The sequence below is a fragment of the Anser anser genome (assembly GCF_964211835.1).
Source record: "Anser anser genome assembly, chromosome: 20".
NCBI lineage: Eukaryota > Metazoa > Chordata > Aves > Anseriformes > Anatidae > Anser > Anser anser.
The window spans coordinates 11,633,126-11,651,256 of record NC_139741.1 but is presented as its reverse complement, the minus strand read 5'-3'; the positions used below and the strand labels follow the sequence as shown (position 1 = coordinate 11,651,256).

The 18,131-nt window shown below is 44.9% G+C and overlaps 1 protein-coding gene across 4 annotated transcripts in view; it reads right to left on the bottom strand.

Moving 5' to 3' along the window:
* Nucleotides 1-4,288: 4,288 nt before the first annotated feature.
* The window catches only part of LOC310884292 (myeloperoxidase-like), a 32,625-nt gene continuing 18,782 nt past the window's right edge, over nt 4,289-18,131 (bottom strand). For 2 of the 4 annotated variants that reach the window (XM_083805825.1, XM_083805826.1), the window contains 8 exons: nt 17,411-17,617; nt 16,080-16,395; nt 13,540-13,700; nt 11,495-11,741; nt 10,936-11,106; nt 8,423-8,660; nt 6,463-6,686; nt 4,289-5,228 (listed from right to left, as the gene is read on the bottom strand). In XM_083805825.1, the coding sequence (XP_083661951.1) occupies nt 6,464-6,686; nt 8,423-8,660; nt 10,936-11,106; nt 11,495-11,741; nt 13,540-13,700; nt 16,080-16,395; nt 17,411-17,617 (1,563 nt within the window). In that variant the 3' untranslated portion in view covers nt 4,289-5,228; nt 6,463. Of the gene's footprint in view, nt 6,687-8,422; nt 8,661-10,935; nt 11,107-11,494; nt 11,742-13,539; nt 13,701-16,079; nt 16,396-17,410; nt 17,618-18,131 lie in introns of all 4 variants that reach the window. The other 2 variants (XM_083805824.1, XM_083805827.1) reach the window with 2 other exon arrangements.

Sequence of the window (18,131 nt, the reverse complement as noted above, 5' to 3'; positions counted from 1 at the left end):
GGCAAACATGCAATAGCAAGGCTGTGTATGTGAATGATCTGGGGGGGGGGTCTGGGCTGGTAGAGCAATGACTGTTTGGAGAGAGAGACCCCCTTTCAGGGCAGGGGTCTTTAACACACGCATTCATTTGTGTCAAGCTCTGCGCATAAGAACTTTAAGAAATCTTTAACAGGAGGGAGTGTGATATTTCGAACAGCACAGGTACCCAGCTGTTATGCTGTCCAGAACGCCTTACCCTGTGCAAGCATCAAACTTCGCCAAGCGAGCTGACTGCAAGAGGTCAGGAAATCAGGAATCAATATTATGGAGGAGAGATAGAGAAAAACAGTGATCATAGCAGCCATTTCCTTGCCCACACATGCAGGCATTAGAGGCACCAAACTTAGCAACTGGATGTTTCTCAAAGAGACGGGGAAAAGTGACAAAAAAGCCACCTCTCTAGACAAAAATTAAACAAAGCTACTCCAGATGTTTTCATGGCCAGAGTCAGGCACATGTTTAGACAACATCTCCATATGTAAGACGTAAATCAGGAAATCACAGGTAGAACCTGGGAGTGCTCCAACAGTACTTCAGCTCCTAAAACACAGCATGAAGAGGATCTTCACAAGTGTAATGACAAGGCTGAAAAACAAAAGCTTTGTCTCTCATCAGTTGCACAACAGGCCTTGCTCAAGCAGCTATCACTTAAGTGGAGTAGCATTACTAAATTCCAAACAGTACTGAGATCTACAGATTCTCAAAGGACATTTGGAAGACCCATAATGCCACATCAGTTTTCACCCACAACCTAAAGAACAAAATCGAATCTCCAAGAATAGTAAAAGGGGCAAGACTCAGCAATAATTCATGAAGAAATTAAGGAAAGGCATAATAATAAAGAAAGACGTCTGCTGTGCTCCCTGCTCCCTGGGTTTAACCAGTGACTCCTCTTCTCCTCCCGTCTTTTGTGGGAAAACTGGAGTTAAGTGAATACTCAAGGTTTTCTGTGACCACAGGACAGGCAGCCAAAGCAAAGAGTTTCAGTGACAGCCTCCTCACTCTGTAGTGTTTCCTGTTGCATCAGTTGAGTATCCAGGAAAGTATTGCAAGGTGAGGAGAGACACCTGGCCCTGCACCAGCATGTGCCAAAGGCAGGCACAGCACTGCACCCGGGCACTGTGACCCCTCTGTGCCAGTGCTGCAGAGACTAGCTCTCTTTTGGAGGTCATTCACAGAGACCAGCCATGGCTGTTTTGTTGTTATCTAGAAGCCAAGTTCTGGTCCATCAAATATTTATATTCCTAATGCCTTTTAAAATTCTCCCATCCCATACAAATCCTGTCAATAACAGTTATGGATTTTCACACTTTGATGCAAGCTGATTTGACAAGCAACTGGTTCATCCTGAGCTACCAGGAGACAGGTTCCTAAAATGTAATGCCAGTGAAAGGGGCTTTGAATGGCTGTTCTGCAAGGACAGCTGTAGCTGTCAAATCAAGGTTGCTGTTGTCAGGCACCTAATGAGAGAGGAACATCTTACACAACTCTACACGTGAAAACTCACCCAGAACATCTAGGGACAAAAAAGGGAGCAAAAAGGAATCATTGCAAACCACTGAAGAGCTTTATTTTTAAGCTGCTGACAGCAATTTTCAAATACATTCATCAAGGCTATAAGGAAATTATATTTCTTTAGCCTACAGTGCACTACCAAACAGGTACTAAACTATAGCAGGTTGATGTCTCTTACCCAAAGGAACATGGCAACCCTAAAACACAATGGATCTATGAGAAAAATGTCTCCAGCACAAATTATGGTTTCCACGTGGTCAAAATAAAACACAGCCAGAGAAGGACATAAGCAGATTTACAAGTGTGAGCATCTGTTAGTCCTCAAATTAGAGGGCCAAGTTAAGAGAGGAGTTGTTCTCCATGGTATCACTGAACAGGGGCATAACCAGCATCAGCTGGGCATCGCAGAAGGGTAACGCTGCACATTCAAAGCACTGAGGACAGCTGCTCTCAGGAACACACCAGATATGCAAGAGTTTGAAGATGGGCTCATGGTTATATGGGGGTTTCAATAGTTAGTATCTCCTATGAGTCTGGGAAAATGAAAGGACAAAAAGAGGTAATAAAAATTATGCCATTCCCAACTCATCATGGACAGAGAATTAGTTCAGATCTAACAACACATTTAGGCTCCAAACCCACTGATACTGAAATTCTCAGGTAACATTTTCTTCTGTTGCAAAGATCCATAGCATCTAGACCCATTATGCTTCCATTTCAAAAGCAGACAGATCTTGCCTTTCAAGGTTTTAGAAACTACAGCTCTAGTGAAAATCCTGGCTTTTAGACTAAATGTATCCATGTTCACCTGACTCCCTTGCCCCTGGATCTTTGCACCTTCTTCAGAGCCTGGCCCAATTTAAATGAATCTTAGGTAGTGGGAGGAGGGTCTTGCTCTTCTCAGGAGCTTTTGTCATGCAGCTACAATGACTCTCCTACTCACTAACTCTGCTAAGGCACGCATTGGCCAGAAGACAGAGGTGGAGGCAGGAAGGTGATCTGATCTAATTGGAAAAGACTAAGAAAATTAACTTGTCCAAAGTAAGCAAATGAAATGTCAAAAGAGATCTGACTGCTGTCAGTAAAGCAAAGCTGGAGAGTCGGGAGAGCTGTTCAACTTAAAGGTTATGATTGACTTTTAAGTGAGAGAGGAATGATTTCAGGATGAAATAAGAGGACTGCATTCTGAAATGTGAGTGAATCCCACTGGAAACTACTGACACAAATATCTCCACTGAAAGAGACTGGAACAAGCTATCAGAGATCATAGGTGATTGGGGCCCTCAGTACAAGAAGGACATCGAGGCCCTGGAGTGTGTCCAGAGAAGGGCTACAAAGCTGGTGAAGGGCCTGGAACACAAGTCCTGTGAGGAGCAGCTGAGGGAACTGGGGGTGTTTGGTCTGGGGAAGAGGATGCTCAGGGGAGACCTCATTACTCTCTACAACTACCTGAAAGGAAGGTGTGGGGAGCTGGGGGTTGGCCTCTTCTTGCAGATAACCAGTGATAGGACTAACTTTTTCACAGTGAGGGTGACAGACCACTGGAACAGGCTGCCCAGGGGGGTTGTGGAGTCTGCTTCTCTGGAGACATTCAAACCCACCTGGACGCGTTCCTGTGTGACATGATTTGGGTGTTCCTGCTTCTGCAGGGGGATTGGACTAGATGATCTTTCAAGGTCCCTTCCAATCCCTAACACTCTGTGATTCTGTGACTAGAGGGAATGGCCTCAAGTTGTGCCAGGGGAGGTTTAGGTTGGAAATGAGGAGACATTTCTTCTCAGAAAGAGCAGTCAGGCATTGGAACAGGTTGTCCAGGGAGGTGGTGGAGTCACTGTCCCTGGGGGTGTTCAAGGAAAGGCTGGACATGGTGCCTAGGTACATGGTTTAGTGGGTGATACTGGTGGTAGGGGGTGGTTGGACCAGCTGATCTTGAAGATCTTTTCCAGCCTTAATGATTCTATGATTTTGAGCTAGTCATTTGGACTTGACGATATTTGTAAGTCCCTTCCAATTGAAGTTTTCTATTTTCTATCTATGAATTCTCTTCATTAAGTTAATTGCTGAAATCAAAAGGTAATGAATGTGCCCTCCTGTGTCATCAAGGGTCTAAATAAACGCTGGGGGTGCACGTTAGACAACTAGTACTAAAAAACTAAAGCCAGAGAGACTGACACACATCCCCAGTGTAGTCAGTGTCTCACACCCACCAAATCTGTTGACTCCCTTGAAACTCTCAGCACCATGAGCTTAACCAAGAAACACTGGGCTTCAACCCACTCCTAGGGGATGTTTGCATGTAAGAACCTTTCCGTGTTCAAAACGTGTCCAGGCTTATGTTTGTCAGCCTACACACCTGGGGCATTTCGTCACCCCAGCATCACCCCAGCACCTTGGCCAAGTGGTGGCAGAAGTCAGTACCTACACCTCTTCTTTTTCTCTGAGGATCTCACAGTAACTTTTTGCCTTTTGAGAGAGATAAGGAGGAGATTACCGTCAAGTGTTTGTTGGAGCTAAATCCTGCACTGCCCCTTTTTCTGAGGAATACTTTTGTAGTGCTACATGACACAGGATTATGGCTCAGAGGCTGCAGCAAGATCTATCTTCCTTCATTAAAAATATATGGGTTCTTCACTTGAATCTGCTTCGTTCAATATTTCCAAACTAAACCTACCACCATCCTCCACCTGGCTTTGGTTATTGCACCTTTTACAAAGTGTAAAGAAAGTCTTGGCCTCAGCTCAAAATTGCAATTTATTGATCAACTACAGTAGCACAGCAAATTAGAGAGGAAGGAGAAAGAAATTTTGATTCCTTTTGGGAAAAGCTATTGAAGGGAGAAACAAGATTAGGTCTTACTTTCTTGTACTTCAGACTGATCCTGTCTTTGCTAGGACATATCCCATCACCTCCACAGCCCAGGGGTAAGTCATTCTGGCTCATGCCAGGCTGCAGAACAATTTATCAGAGTTTTCCATCATGCTGTGTGATGCCTTAAGCATTCTGGACAAGGAGCAGGTGCTGATGAGAGAACAGCTTTTTTCCATGTGGACAATTTCTTGGTTCCATATCCAACAAAAGCAGGAACAGAGGGTTTTTAACAAGTCTGTTTGGGGTGCATGAAAGCTATTGCTGCTTCACTGAAATTACTAGATTTTCTCTGGAAACTGAAGTATGTACTTCTCAGAAATAAAAATAAAATGGTAATAATAATAATAAAGAGAGCAAAAATATGCAATCTATTCCAATGCCCCAGTGCCTTTCTGTGTAGACTGGAAACTTTGTGCTATTTCACATGAAAGGAGTGTACAAAACCTGTCTTTTGACAGTAAAGCTTACTGGGACCCAGTGTATGTGAAATTGCCTGAGCAAGCAGTATGTTTGGGAGTGAATCTCTTGATAACTCATTTTCTTTTGTTTTGTGATATTGAGTAATTTGCACAGATCTGGAACATCTTTTCATGAAGTTTCTTTATCACTGGATTCCATCTCACTTGAAAGGCTTCAAGCAAACTAAATTGAGTGAATGACAGCATTCAAGGCCAAACATTTCAGGCAGTAAAAACATAGACATAGGGATAAAAAAAATAAAAAATAAAAATAAATCTCAGCAGCTTTTTCAAATCCAAGCTTCTGGGGAATCCTCAGTGTTCAACATTAAGAATCACGTGGTTCTTCTACAGGAGATAAAAAACAATGTGTTAACAGATCAGAAAAGGACATGCCATAACTCCCTGTTGTCTTGTGTGATTTATTGCATAGGTTAAGCTGGAAAAGTGGGACCAATAACTCTAGTATTAGCTCTGCTCTGGGCAGGAGATTGCTCTAGAGACCTCTGGAGATCCCTGCCTGCATACAGCTTTCTGCAGTCCTCCAAGCCTTACTTTTCTGGTACCAAGAAAGTGGCATTTATGGCTTCACCTTTGCACACTTTCAACCTGATAATCCCATAGCCCTTTGGAGAATGTAACTAGACAGCCTCAAAGGAACTGGAAGCTGACTGCAGCTGGAGTTGTCTGAGTTCTTAATGATCGCTTCTAGTTGCAGTGATTTGCTCCTTCTCACAGCTATCAGCATGACAGCATGGTAGGGCCTGACTCTCAGAGCAAGGGAAAGATGATGTTTAATGAGGAAAAGGCCCTCATGAACTGGAGCAGCCCACTTTTCCCAGGGGAAAGCTGCTCTTGCCTGCATCCACTTCCTGGAGATTTCAGAGATCATTTTGGAAGGAAAGCATTAAACCTCAAGAACTTTAAAACTTTAAAGCAGTAAACCTCAAGAACTGAAGGCAGCTGAAGGAAATACCAGAAATATGGGCAAAATCTTTCTTAGCAGAAATCAAACTCCACAAACTGGTCCATATAGTGGGAATCTCTTTTCAAGTGCAGAGATGGTTTTTGTGTGACCTGGATGTGCTGACAGCATTCTCAGAGATGGGCAGAAGACAGATCTGGACAGGTCTGGACAGAAAGACAAGCTGGATGGAAAAAAATGTGTGTATACCAACAACAGAGCTAAACTGAAAAAACTGAGTAAGAAAAATCCCAGGGCTATAAAGCGAGCTTCACCGTGCAATGCTGATCCTGGAAAATCTGTGCCAAAGGAACTACTCCCAGTGGACTTGATGGAATGACATATCTAAACACATGCTAGGTATGTACCTGGCACGTATCTTCAGGCCTGTGATAGACAGCTCTGCTTAAGAGCCTGGGTGTCTGGTGCAGTGCTCTTTGGCTGCCCTAATATGTCAACAGCCATTTCATGGTAGTCTCAGGAGTATTTTGGTAAGCTAGTTTTCTGTGTAACGCAGACTGCATTGCTTAGACACTTAAAGACCTCTAAAACCTGAGCTTAGCCCAGTTATATCACCTGCTTTCAAGCAGGAACCACTCTGCTGTTTCAGGTTTATACCTTACTCTGTACTTTCCTCCATCTTCTTTGACTTCCAGGCTCTGAGGTCCAGCTTTGGGATCTGGTTGCAGCTCACAAAGGAGTGAGGATAGCTGTTGGCCTGGAAGATATTTCTTGACACTTTAGAGATGTGGGTGTTATCACATATTATTCGTGACAAGGAGATTTTAGCCAGTGAACTGCGCTGCTGAGGAGTGAAAACTCCTTTATTCTCCCACCAAAACCTGCAGGAGACAGAAAATGACACTATAGATTTTTCCCTTCTGTCTTCTTCCTATTCGAGATTCCTGCAAAATTATTTCCCATTAACACCAATAACGCTTTTTTTTTCTTTTTTTTTTCTTTTTTTTTTTTCCCCACTAAGACCAAATTAAAATTTCTGGTCTTTAAGTTAAATGCTCTGTCTCACCCGCTGAGTAATTTAAATTGCCTTTCTGCCATGTAAATAAAACAAAGATACAGTTGAATTAAAGCCTAGCCCTGTGTTCCTTCAACTGAGGCACAAACACCCTCTTTCAAATAGAAAATTCAGCACAAACTCAACACAGACTGTGATCACATCTACACGATTGCCGTGGTGGGAACAGTCCTCTAATTACTCTCTTTAAAAAAATTGTTTCTTGTATTCCTGCTTTATGAATAGGATTTCTAGATGTGCAGTAGACTGTTTGCCTTTAAGCTCCTAACACTGTGTTTTGAGCTTGTAAGTCTTTCTAGGTAGGTATCTGGCAGAAGTTTCCCAGAAACAGGTATCATGATCCCATTTTCAGACAATATTGCTAAACAGTGCAAGAACCCTGCTTCAGAAAGGACTGGGAAACGTACCTTGAAATGGGACGTAACTAACTCCTGCACCTGATGTCCCTTAGCAGCTTCAAGGAGGAGGTGGCAGAGGACCTCAGGTATTTTGAAAGCACAACACTGCTCAAATGATTTTCGCCGGCAAGCAAACCCCAGTCCACCCATCTCCTGGTGCAAACTAAGCCTAAACTGCTACAAGCCCATGAGAGTACATCTCAGAACTGGGCTGGAATGGACAGACAGTGAAAAGTCATCTCTAAGACCTCCAGGAGATGCAGAAGACACTGCAGTGGTGCAAGGTTGTGTTCTGTAATCACAGGGTATGTGAAGGTGACAGATGTTTGACTTTTGCAGAGCACAGCTCTGAAGAAGCAGCCTATCTCTCCCAGCAGAGAAGGATCAGGGATGCTGACAGTGCCAAGCAGGCAGTGAGCCTTAGTTGGGACTTGGTGAGAACCAAAAGAACTATTAATCTACTTTACTCCCTTCAAAGCCTGACAGTGTGTTAGTCCCTCAGTAACATCCCTTGGCATGCAGGCAATTTTTCAAAAACTACCCGAAGCGTTATCCACCCCATCAGCAGACACTGAACATCTACAGTACTGTCAGCGTGAGCTACATAGGCTGACTAAACCTGGAAGCTTGTTTCCAGTTGGTGAAGGCAATGCATCTGGAGCCTGGTTTTCCCATCCTTAAAACTGTACTTGTTTTTCTTGTTAAGGTACTTACATGTTTCCCTTTGCTTGAGCAAGTGGGTGTTTGAACACGTAGTAATGTAGGCCTCCTTAAAACAACTTATCTGAATGCAGCAAAAGAGCTCAAACATTACCACTGTGTTTGAGCCATCAGCATGGAAAAAGTCAATACAATTTGCAAAATTAGTGATAGTGAACAGGCAGAGGGTCAAAACACTTGGCTGGGAAGGGATCTCAGCCTAGGATCTCAACCTAGGATAATAGATCTAGACAGGGAATAAGAACATCGCTAGAAAGGGAAAACAAACAAACAAACAAACAAAAAACAAACACATTTTGAGGAGCAATGAAAAAAAATATTAACCAAACAACTGGAAGCAGTTTCCAAATCTCCATTAGGAAATCTGCACAAACTCCAGTCTCACTCTGTCCTCTGGGGTTTGTGTACCCATCTCCTCTCTTACCTGTCCCCATCACGTATCTTCCTGAACTGGGTGCCAATTAGACAAGCCATGAGAGGACCAACTCTTCCACCTTTCACAAAGGGCTCTGCAAGCGCCCCAATCCAAATGTCAATATTCTTTGGAGTCCCATACAGCTGCATGAATTTCTTTGCCAGACTGTGATTCTTCAATACTCGAGCAAGTGACTTCAAACCACGAGGTTTTGAGAGCCTACAGAATTGTCTCCAGGAGATATAACCTGCAAGTAGTCGAGTATCACAGCAAAGAGTAGTCAACAACGTTTTTCCCTTTTTGGAAAGAGTTTTTCTCTCTTTCTCGTACCCTGGGCACAGGTAGGTTCCCATTATGTTTAAAACCTTTTTCTAAATTCTTCTATATTTCTATTAATGCTATTGCCTTTCCATTGCTTGAGGGTCAGTTTGTCCTGCCTGGTATTTTCATGCTATTTGTGGATGTCTTTGCAAGTGACCCCTGCCAGCCGGAGTTTCTCTACCACTTTCCAGCACCGTTTTGCTGTTTCACCGAGTGGCAAGGCAGATCCCCATGCAGACTCCAGAGCCATGCTGTATCCTGAACAATCTCATGAAGATGTGACAGAGGAGCTATGGGAGACCCATGCCCTGCTGAAGCTGCAGCAGATGGCCAGAGGAGTGACCCCAGAGCACTTCCAATAGCAAAGGAGACCTATGTTCAGGCACCTGATCCTGAGTGTGCTATGACTGCTCCTACCCCTCTGCTCTGGATATCCAGATGAAGGGGCTGGGCATGCCAAATTACAGCCTAATTTTCACTGTGGCCCAGGAACATTAAGGGAGCTCAGTGAGCAGACAATGTCAGAGATCTTCAGAAAAACAGGAGAGATGTCCTCACAAAACTTATTGATGTTGCTTTCTTTGAAAGTGAATCTAGATAATATGTTGATGCTACCTCTCTGTACAATAGGACAGTGGCCAAGTACTTCCCCACAGGTGGTCTCACATACATTTATGTCTAGCCACCCAGACAAGCCATTCCACACTGCAAATAGAGCTCATAAGGCAAGCTACTATGGGTGGAAGAGGGACACTGTACGTTGCCAGCTGTACTAAATTTTGTTTACAGCAAATAGCTGGAAATTCACTAGACCACAACTGGAAGATAATTTTGCATCTTGTTGGACTGGGCACATAAATAGCAAAAGGCAGTCTCGATTCAGTCCTCTCTCTATCTTATCAAATGACTGCTTAAGTAAAAGAAAAGTCTATAGAGAACTAATGCATTCTGCTACCTGCCAGCCCAGTGAGCTGCTGGGTACAGAGATGAGAATGATGCTGCAGCATACATTTCAGCTGTAAGCAGGATGCCTAAAAGCTGGTGAGAATTCAGAGAAAAAGATACAGCATATAGTACCACTATCAAACAATTCAAGGAGACCACATACTGCTGTATCAGAAAAAGAATCAGGAAGCTTTTTTGATGTTGCTATATCATCACCACTTTCATAGTTTGTGTAACATCAAGGAGCACGGTAACACTCAGGGGTAGGCTGAGACCCACAGACAAGGAGATTAACACAAATATACACTTTTAGAAATACATTTCAGTTCCACTGCAGTAGATCAGCAGACAAAACTAGATATTTGTGATTTGGTTTCAGATGAGGTTCTGTACAGCAGTGTTCCCAGAGCCAGAATGGAACATCAAAACCTACTGTTGATAAAAAGGCAGAGCAATCCTGTGACCAGACCATGCATCTGCACGCATTGCAAAGCCGTCTGGGCTTAAAACGTGAATCTGGCATTCTTCATCATTCAGTTTCAAAGTGAGCTGTATTGCAGTTCCCAGGATGTTACTGGCACAGCAGCTCCAGGGACTTACGTCAGCCTAATAACAGTGTTAGGCAATGGCACACCCTTGATTCTGTTGTCAAGTCCTATCAACAATCTATTTCTCACGACTATCTTGCAATGTCTTTACACTAGTTTTGCATTTTGCAGCTCCCTGTGAGTGGTTTTGACATGCTTGTGTGGTTTTTTTTTGTTTGTTTGTTTGTTTTTTCCTGGGACACTATCTTTGTAGCGAAAATATGATGAGATTTTTTTTTTTCACATATATGGTCTTCGGGGGCTGTGCTGGACCTATACAAATGTCTGAAGAGAAGCCATGGGGGCTTCTGGCCCGAATTCTGCTAATGACTCTTGCAGACCCTTGATGAGCCACTTTCATAATTTTGGCATTTAAACAACAAAATAAATGCATCAGATACTGAATGCTTGACTCTGTGCAATGCTAAGTGTACTTGTGGTTGTGTGCCTCCATGTGTCTTCTCCAGCTCCAGCCAGGCTCTGACTTCATTGCACAACCTGCAACCTACTTATCGATGGTAGTACAGAAAAGACTAAAAGGTTTGGAAAAGTCCTCTGAGACAAGTTTCAGCCAAGCATGGGCTGGAGATGTTTCTCAATGTTCGATCACAAGATTGCCTGATTTTCACTTGTTCTCCTTTGGCAGCTCTGCTGCCACAGCCAGCTTACCTGGAAGGCCATGATCTCTGCAACGCTGCATGTTAAGTGCAGGCAAATCAAACCCAATCCTTTCAACCTGCTCGAACAGCCGATCCCGGAGTTCATCCACAACCATTTGTTTCTGTGTCATCAGCTTGGCCTTACTGGCCATCAGGTTCCGCAGGAAGGGATCGATACCGCCTGCAACAGTTACACAGCAACTTGTGAGCAGCATAGGGTGGAAAGTGTGTGTGAAAGAGGCTCCAGAGGTCTGAATAAAGCTTGTATTTAATTATAAGCTTCTAGTACAGGAGAATCAGTTTTCCTGCACATAAAGCATTAGAAAGAAAATATTTTGAATGTTCTTAGAAACTACAACAATTAAGCAATCTGACTGCATACATCATAATAAGATGGGTCACATCTGACTGCAGAGAACAGCTATGTTGGGAAAACTACTCTGTCTGGTAGTAAAGACGATTTAATACATTTAATGCAAGCTGCTTTTAAGTTTGACCGATGCAGGAGCTTATCCAGAGAGGACCAAATGAAGTAAAGGTACACCCAAGACATGCAAGAAAGGCTTTACCTTCTTTCACAATCCTCCAGACACCAAAAAAGGTTTTGCTGAGTTGCAGTTTGGGATTTATGGGTTTATAATTTCGGTTTAATCGGCCCACAGATGGGGGAATTGAAGCATGAGCGAAACGGAAAGCCAGAGTGAAGACATTGGATATGCGAGGATCCACAGCCTCGTTGTAGCCTTGGTAGCAAGGAATCCATTTCTGTAAACTTGTTCCCAGCAAAAGAGGCAGGTAGTCCCTGTAGGTTATAATCTAAGGAGAATCAAGGGAAGTGTGAATCATTAATTGCTTAACCATCAGTTTCCTTGGAAACAAAGTAATGGGAGAGCTGTTGCTTACATCTTGAACAGGAGCTGTCAGACTGGGCTTCTCTGATGCTATTTCTGTAGGAGATTTTGCTAACACAAGATGCAGAGCAGAGACTTCCCAGGGCCAACTTTCCTTTCACCTCATCAGACCTTGACCCAAGTGCTCTGGCAGTCTGTTGAGGATCCTTTCTGACACTGTTGAGTGACAATTGTATTTCTAAAGCTCTGTAGCCTCGGTTCAAAACAGCTTTTGCACCTGGCCATTGCCCCATGCCACTGGCAGTGCAGCTCCAGGCACAGGCACAGGCACTGCAGGCTGCTGCTCCAGCCATGTGCAGGGATCTCTGCACTCTCTAGCACTGACAAGGGCATGAAAATGCAAAGCTTCATAACAGCTTCAGCAACGTCAGGAAGCACAGACACTGCTGATGCCTGACCCATGCTCAACCTTTGTGTGTAATGCACTGGGATTCTCTGCCTGTTGGTGCTGGTGCTCAGATGTCCTCGGACATGGTCCTCACCTCTAGCCTTACATCTTGACAGATGAGAGCAGGATGAAAGCTAGCATTGCCTGCCACAACCTCTCAAATATTCCCTCTTGGAACTATAGGTAGAGCCCATTTCCAGCAGCCATGTAGAACTGCATGTCCTCCTCCCTCCCATATTACATGCTTCAGATGAGAGAAAAGATCTATGGTGGTGACACAGATATCACCTCCCATGGGCAGCTGTTAGTCCTCTCAGAGCAGAGGTTTCCAGCCCTGGCTTCCTGTCTCTTTGGGTTATTGAGGAAGCTGAAGCATACAACTCAAAAAATCAAATTCTTTGTCAGGAGATGTCTTAATTGACTGAGAATTGCAAGAAAATTAAACCATTGGTCTAAACATGATGAAAGAGGCAGTGCTTCTAATGCAATTGTTTAAATCTCTCCACATTGGCTTATTCAATATTTGTTTATTCAACACTATCATAATATGTAATTTTGACAGTTTTAAAAACTTAAACCTTTTGATATTACTGAAAGAATTTGCCAAGCCAACTCAGAAAATAGGTTTCCAATTAGATATGACTAAGCACCATCTTTGGTAACCTTGTGTCTTCTGTCGTAGGAGCCAGCCTTTTCTGCCAGCTGTGAAACCTCATCTGTTTTTGAAGCTGGTCCTGCTCTGAACTGGAGGCTGGACTAGAGACACTGACAGATCCCATCCAAGCACAGAAGTATTTCTGCGACCCTAGCATCTCAGTCAGGGGAAAATCTGTAGTGTAGCATGGACCCAAGCATCTCTGCTCTAAAACCATAAGGACAACAGAATGTCACGGCTGGTTGCACCCACCAGCACATGGGACTTCTTGAGAGGATCAGACTTACAACCCAGAGGAATTTTAATCCAAATCTCCAATAGCATTATTATCCTGCACAAAACACTGGGAAAACTTTTCCTCTGACTTTTCTGTCCTCATGTTCATCAAACAAAAATGTGCAGTTAAAAACACATCAAACAATTCAGAAATGTAACAGTAGAGGAACATCAAAGATTCAGGGAGACCCCCTCTGCACATGTTATTTCAGGTATCTCTGGGTGGTTTTACTTTAGCCTAAAGGAGTTAGTGAAAAGCATTTGATTATTTGCACCCCAAAACACTGCACCCTATGGAAACCCCACACTAGCAATCCCACCATATTAACTCGGTGAGGCTGCAAGACAAGGCAGCAGAGCTGGGGTGTGACATGGTGGCTGTACCTGGATCATGGCACCCACAATCTTCCGTGCCTCCTGGTAGAGCTTCTCTCCATTCCAGTGTGGATTTAATCTCTTCAGTCCTCTAGCCAGGCGGTTGTGCTCCCGCACAAAAAGTGTGTGCATGCACGCCAGCTCCAGCATCTCGTTTGCTCGAGAGTCACCTATGAGTATCAGAAGAGTGCTCAGTTTTACTGCCAGCGTCCTGTGTGTGCCTGGCTGCTTCACACTGGGAGAAAGCAAACATCCTGCTTTGAACCATGCACAGAGAGCTTTGTAGGTGTCTCAATATCTGCATCATGAAGAAGATGGATGAGAACCACACACAAGGAGAAGGAACAGTCCAGAGGACTAAAGAGCTCTGGTGAAAAGCCATTTCCTGCCAAAGCAGCAATAGCCAAGATGAGCATGGTTATGCCCATTTTTTGGTTAAAAAAAAAAAAAAAGTCTAAGAGAGGTAACTTAAGGAGTTAAATACAAGTAGGTCTCCTCCAGGCTCCTATATCAGAGCGACAGTCTCAGAGCTCAAGACAGAAATGAAAATGGGCAGAGGGAAGTCAGGACAGCCAAGGGAGCTTTGTAAGTCAGAAGGCATCCTTCGAACCAGCTGAAACCATGGCCAAAGCATGAAGACAGTCACAATCAAGCTCTCAGAAAAGTACAAGTAAAAGCAAAATGAGTCACAACTTGAAGGAATAAATTACAAAAGGCATCACAATGAAATATTAAATCCTTCTTCAAATGTCTAGAGCAGGAAACCTGAAAGCAAGCAGGTGATGAGAGTATAAAGAAGCACTCAGAGAAGAGTAAATGCATAGTGTTTAGTCCCCTAGATCCATAGTAAATAGAGGGATTTGCTCATGCACTCAGCACAGAGCCCTTTTCATTAACTATCAAAGACTGTCTGTAAGAGGCTACAGAAGAAGAGACAAAACGAGCACTGTGAGGTTTCCTCCAGCAGATAGCATCCACTCAGGGCTTCCAAAGGAACTCCAAGGATGAAATCGCTGAACCCTGTTAGGTAACAGCACATGTACAGCTGCCTCAGTTCTCAGGGACCGGAAAAGTCACAAATAAGACTGAATTTTCAAAGGAGTTTGTGGGGACCTGCAAGGAGCCTCTGAGTAAGCCTGAACCCCTTCACTATGATTTTGTTGATGTCCATGTACCCAGCTACGTAACAGAAACTGCTCAGGCAGCCCACAGGTGCTTGAGATGGGAAGCCCACACCAGGAAGCACCCGATGCACCTGCCTGCTCTGCTCCCCACTGGGCATCTGCCACAGGCCCTGCAGGGTCCTCACTGAGGACCTGCACGGAACTGGGGAAGCAGCTGGAGACATGGAGATGTCTCCATGGGAGAGATAGGCAGCTGTGAGAGGCCAAGGGAAACAGAAACAGAAACAGAAGGGAAACAGAAAACACCAAGAACCTGAAAGGAGGGACCTGGAGGATGACACCAAGCAGAGCTCTCCCACTGGTCCTGTCACCTTGGATGTATCACCAAGGTGTACAGGGATGTTGTTCAGAGCAGCCTAGGCCAGATGTGCAGGGGGCAAGGGAACAGAAATCAGCTCCACAGCTGATGAGATCTGTCATGCCCTCAGGTGCCATGAACAGCCCAGTGTGGCCAGAGCCATCAAGCGTTAGACAAGAGGTCCTGCTGGCCAAAAGGAAGGACCAAGGGGTGAGAAACTTTCCTCTGTGGGTTCTCACACACTTGTAGCAGCACCCTGCTCCTCACTAGCAGGAGCCAGGGAGAAGGGAGCACTGCTCAGGACCTTGGGAAATGAAATATATTGGCCTCCGTGTGCTGGGAACAGGACAAGCAGCAAGCAGCAGCAGATGGAAGGTCCTGGCTCTGCACAGGACAAAAGGATTTAGCTTGGGTTGAAGAAATGGTCAAGAGGATGCCAAAAGGGTGACAAATGGAGCGGGAGATTGTGTTGATCGGTAAAGGTCTGCGCTGCCAGCATGCTGCCAGTGCAGCCCCAGCCTTCTCGGTGGTGGGGTCACCTCGGTCTGCGATTAGTCCTTTTCTCAGTCCAGCTGGGATCTGAGCTTCTGTCAGTGCAGCAGCCCTAGCAAATATTTCTTGGTAGTGACCCAGCCCAGCACAAACACACCTGTATCTATCCAGATGGGAGAGAGGCAGCTGCCAAGTGACAAGCATGGACAAGCCAATGCATCCCAGCCAGTCTGCTAGTGCTGTGTTCGCTTGGCTCCATCCAGGAGCTGCATGGGGCCCTGGGTGCACCATGGCATCCATGGCAGCACTGTGTCCCTGCTGGCTCTACTCCAGGGCAGGGCTGCTGAGCACAGATGGAGAATCCTCACAGCAGGGATATGGTCACAAGAAAGACTCAGGAAGTGAAGAGCTTTCTCCTACCTGCCTGCCTCAGTCATTCACCATGTTTTGCTATGCTCCCTTTTCTACTTAAATACAAGAAACAAGCAATTAAAGAAGTGAACCAGAGCTGGTGGAACTGTTCACTCTAGATTTCAAGGCTAGGGAACCTGCAAGGGTTTCAACAACCAACTTACCTGCAAGAAAGCATGGAATTTTAGCTCCCTTGCTGACCATGAGACAGGGGTCCTTTGACATATAGTCAAAGGGCATATACGCCATGCCCCTGTCAGTAAAATTCCGATTAATAGCCAGCAAGCCCAGCTGGTTGGTGCGATCCCTCAGCTTGTTGGCCAAAGGCACCTCACTGCCGTACACCACACTGCCATCAAGAAAGGAGGTGAGCGCGTTGATCTGTTCTCGAATTGCTTTGCCACCGTCACAAGCAGGAGCTGAGCGAATGAATGGGAGGCAATCTCTGGTGTTTTTAACTCGTGGGTCATTGGGTGGGATCTGAAGAAAGATAAGGGAATAATCCATCATCATTTCAGGGGTGCAGAAACTCTGCACTGTGATACTACAACCATAAGAAAAGCCAGGCAGTAGTGATTTCAGAGGCAGCTTTCACGGTAGGCAGTGTTGACACTGGTCCAAAATCCCATCTATGAAGGGTCAGACAGACAGCAGAGATGCTTTTTTTAGGAGTTCCAAATATGTGAGAAAGCCTGGAGGTGCCTGAGTATCCACAAAGAAAGTCCCATGGATACATAAACTTCTTCCCCTGGGTAAATACATATCAGATCAAATCTTAGAAGCTCGGGTGTTCCTATCTTATATTGCAGTCTAATGTCCATATCTACTCCACATTGTGGACAGTTGCCATCCAGCACTTGTAACACTGGCTGTGTTCTCAAATGCACATGTGGCAAATACTCAGTGATGCCCCAACCTGTCACAGTTTTCCTTGGGAGGAAATATGGGTATGCGAGCGAGCCAGAGCTGCAATACATCCCGAAAATCAGGAGAGTAGTGCTGCAGGGTGGACTTGTGCTTACTGGAGCAGAGACTGCAATATGGCTGTTGAGTTTTCTAGCTCAAAGCCTTAGCCACTGCTGAGAGGTGCTCGCCACTTCCTCATTCCAGACACTATGAAGCAGTTAACCATCAAATGGGCATTTTTCAGGGTACCAATGGGACATTAACACCCACCAAATCCTATCTCTGACACACTTACTATAACCCAGGCACCGTCCGTGTTGTCTTTGCATTATACCTCCGAAATAAATCCATATTCTTGAAGGAGATGGGGTTAAAGGTTGAAAACAGGGGAAAGGCTGTGGATGTGCTTACAGCTGGGGACAGCTCCTTGGAGCAAGCACCGCCACCTCAGAAAGAGTGGTCTGTCCCCCCTGGCCTGCTCTGCAAGGCTGTTCCTTGGTGGCCAGGACAGGGAGAGCAACCAGCACCTCCTGGTCGGAGGACCAATACCCTGTCCCCAGCTTCTCTGCAAGAGGCAGGCTGGCTGTACCTTGATGGGAAAGCAGGGGGGCTGCTTGGCACAGCTAGTGTGACAATCCACTTTGCCACTGAAGGTGACTCTGGCTGGGGTTTCAGGACTGAAATCAAGGTCATGGTCAATAAACTGACCCCACTGCATGAACATGAGTGATCGCTGCTGGTCCAGCTTGAGCTGCCCAGGGGGGAAACGGACGATCTCATTTGACACCTTTCGAACCTGCGCAGGATGAAGGCAGAACACGTGCATTAGGAAATGGCTATAGGAATGGGTGAATCTGTCGGGTTGTCAACAAAAATCACAAGGAATGATTCCTCATACGTCACATTAAAAAAAAAAAAAAAGACAAAACAAGACTCTGGACTGGAAGGAATTACAGAGAGCCCTCTTTGCTGAGCATTGTACTCTTAAATCTAGCCAGGTTTCTGAGCTTCTAGTCAAAGAGCATCCCTTAATGGACATATGGAAGCAGTTAAGAAAGAGCCATACTCTAGTTCTTAGACTGGGAAAGGGAGTCAAATTTTTTTCAAATATTGCTTTGAAATAGAAGTGTAAGGAAAAAAGTATTTAGGAATTTCTGAAAGTTTTCTTGGTAAATTCCCCCTGGTTACTAGCACATGTATAATCCTTCACAGTTCAAATGCTCCTTGGTCAGGTACACTTCTCCCATAGGCAGGATACTCTCCCAACCCCTTTTTCTTTTCTTCTGGTCTGTCCCCTATCACCATTTCTC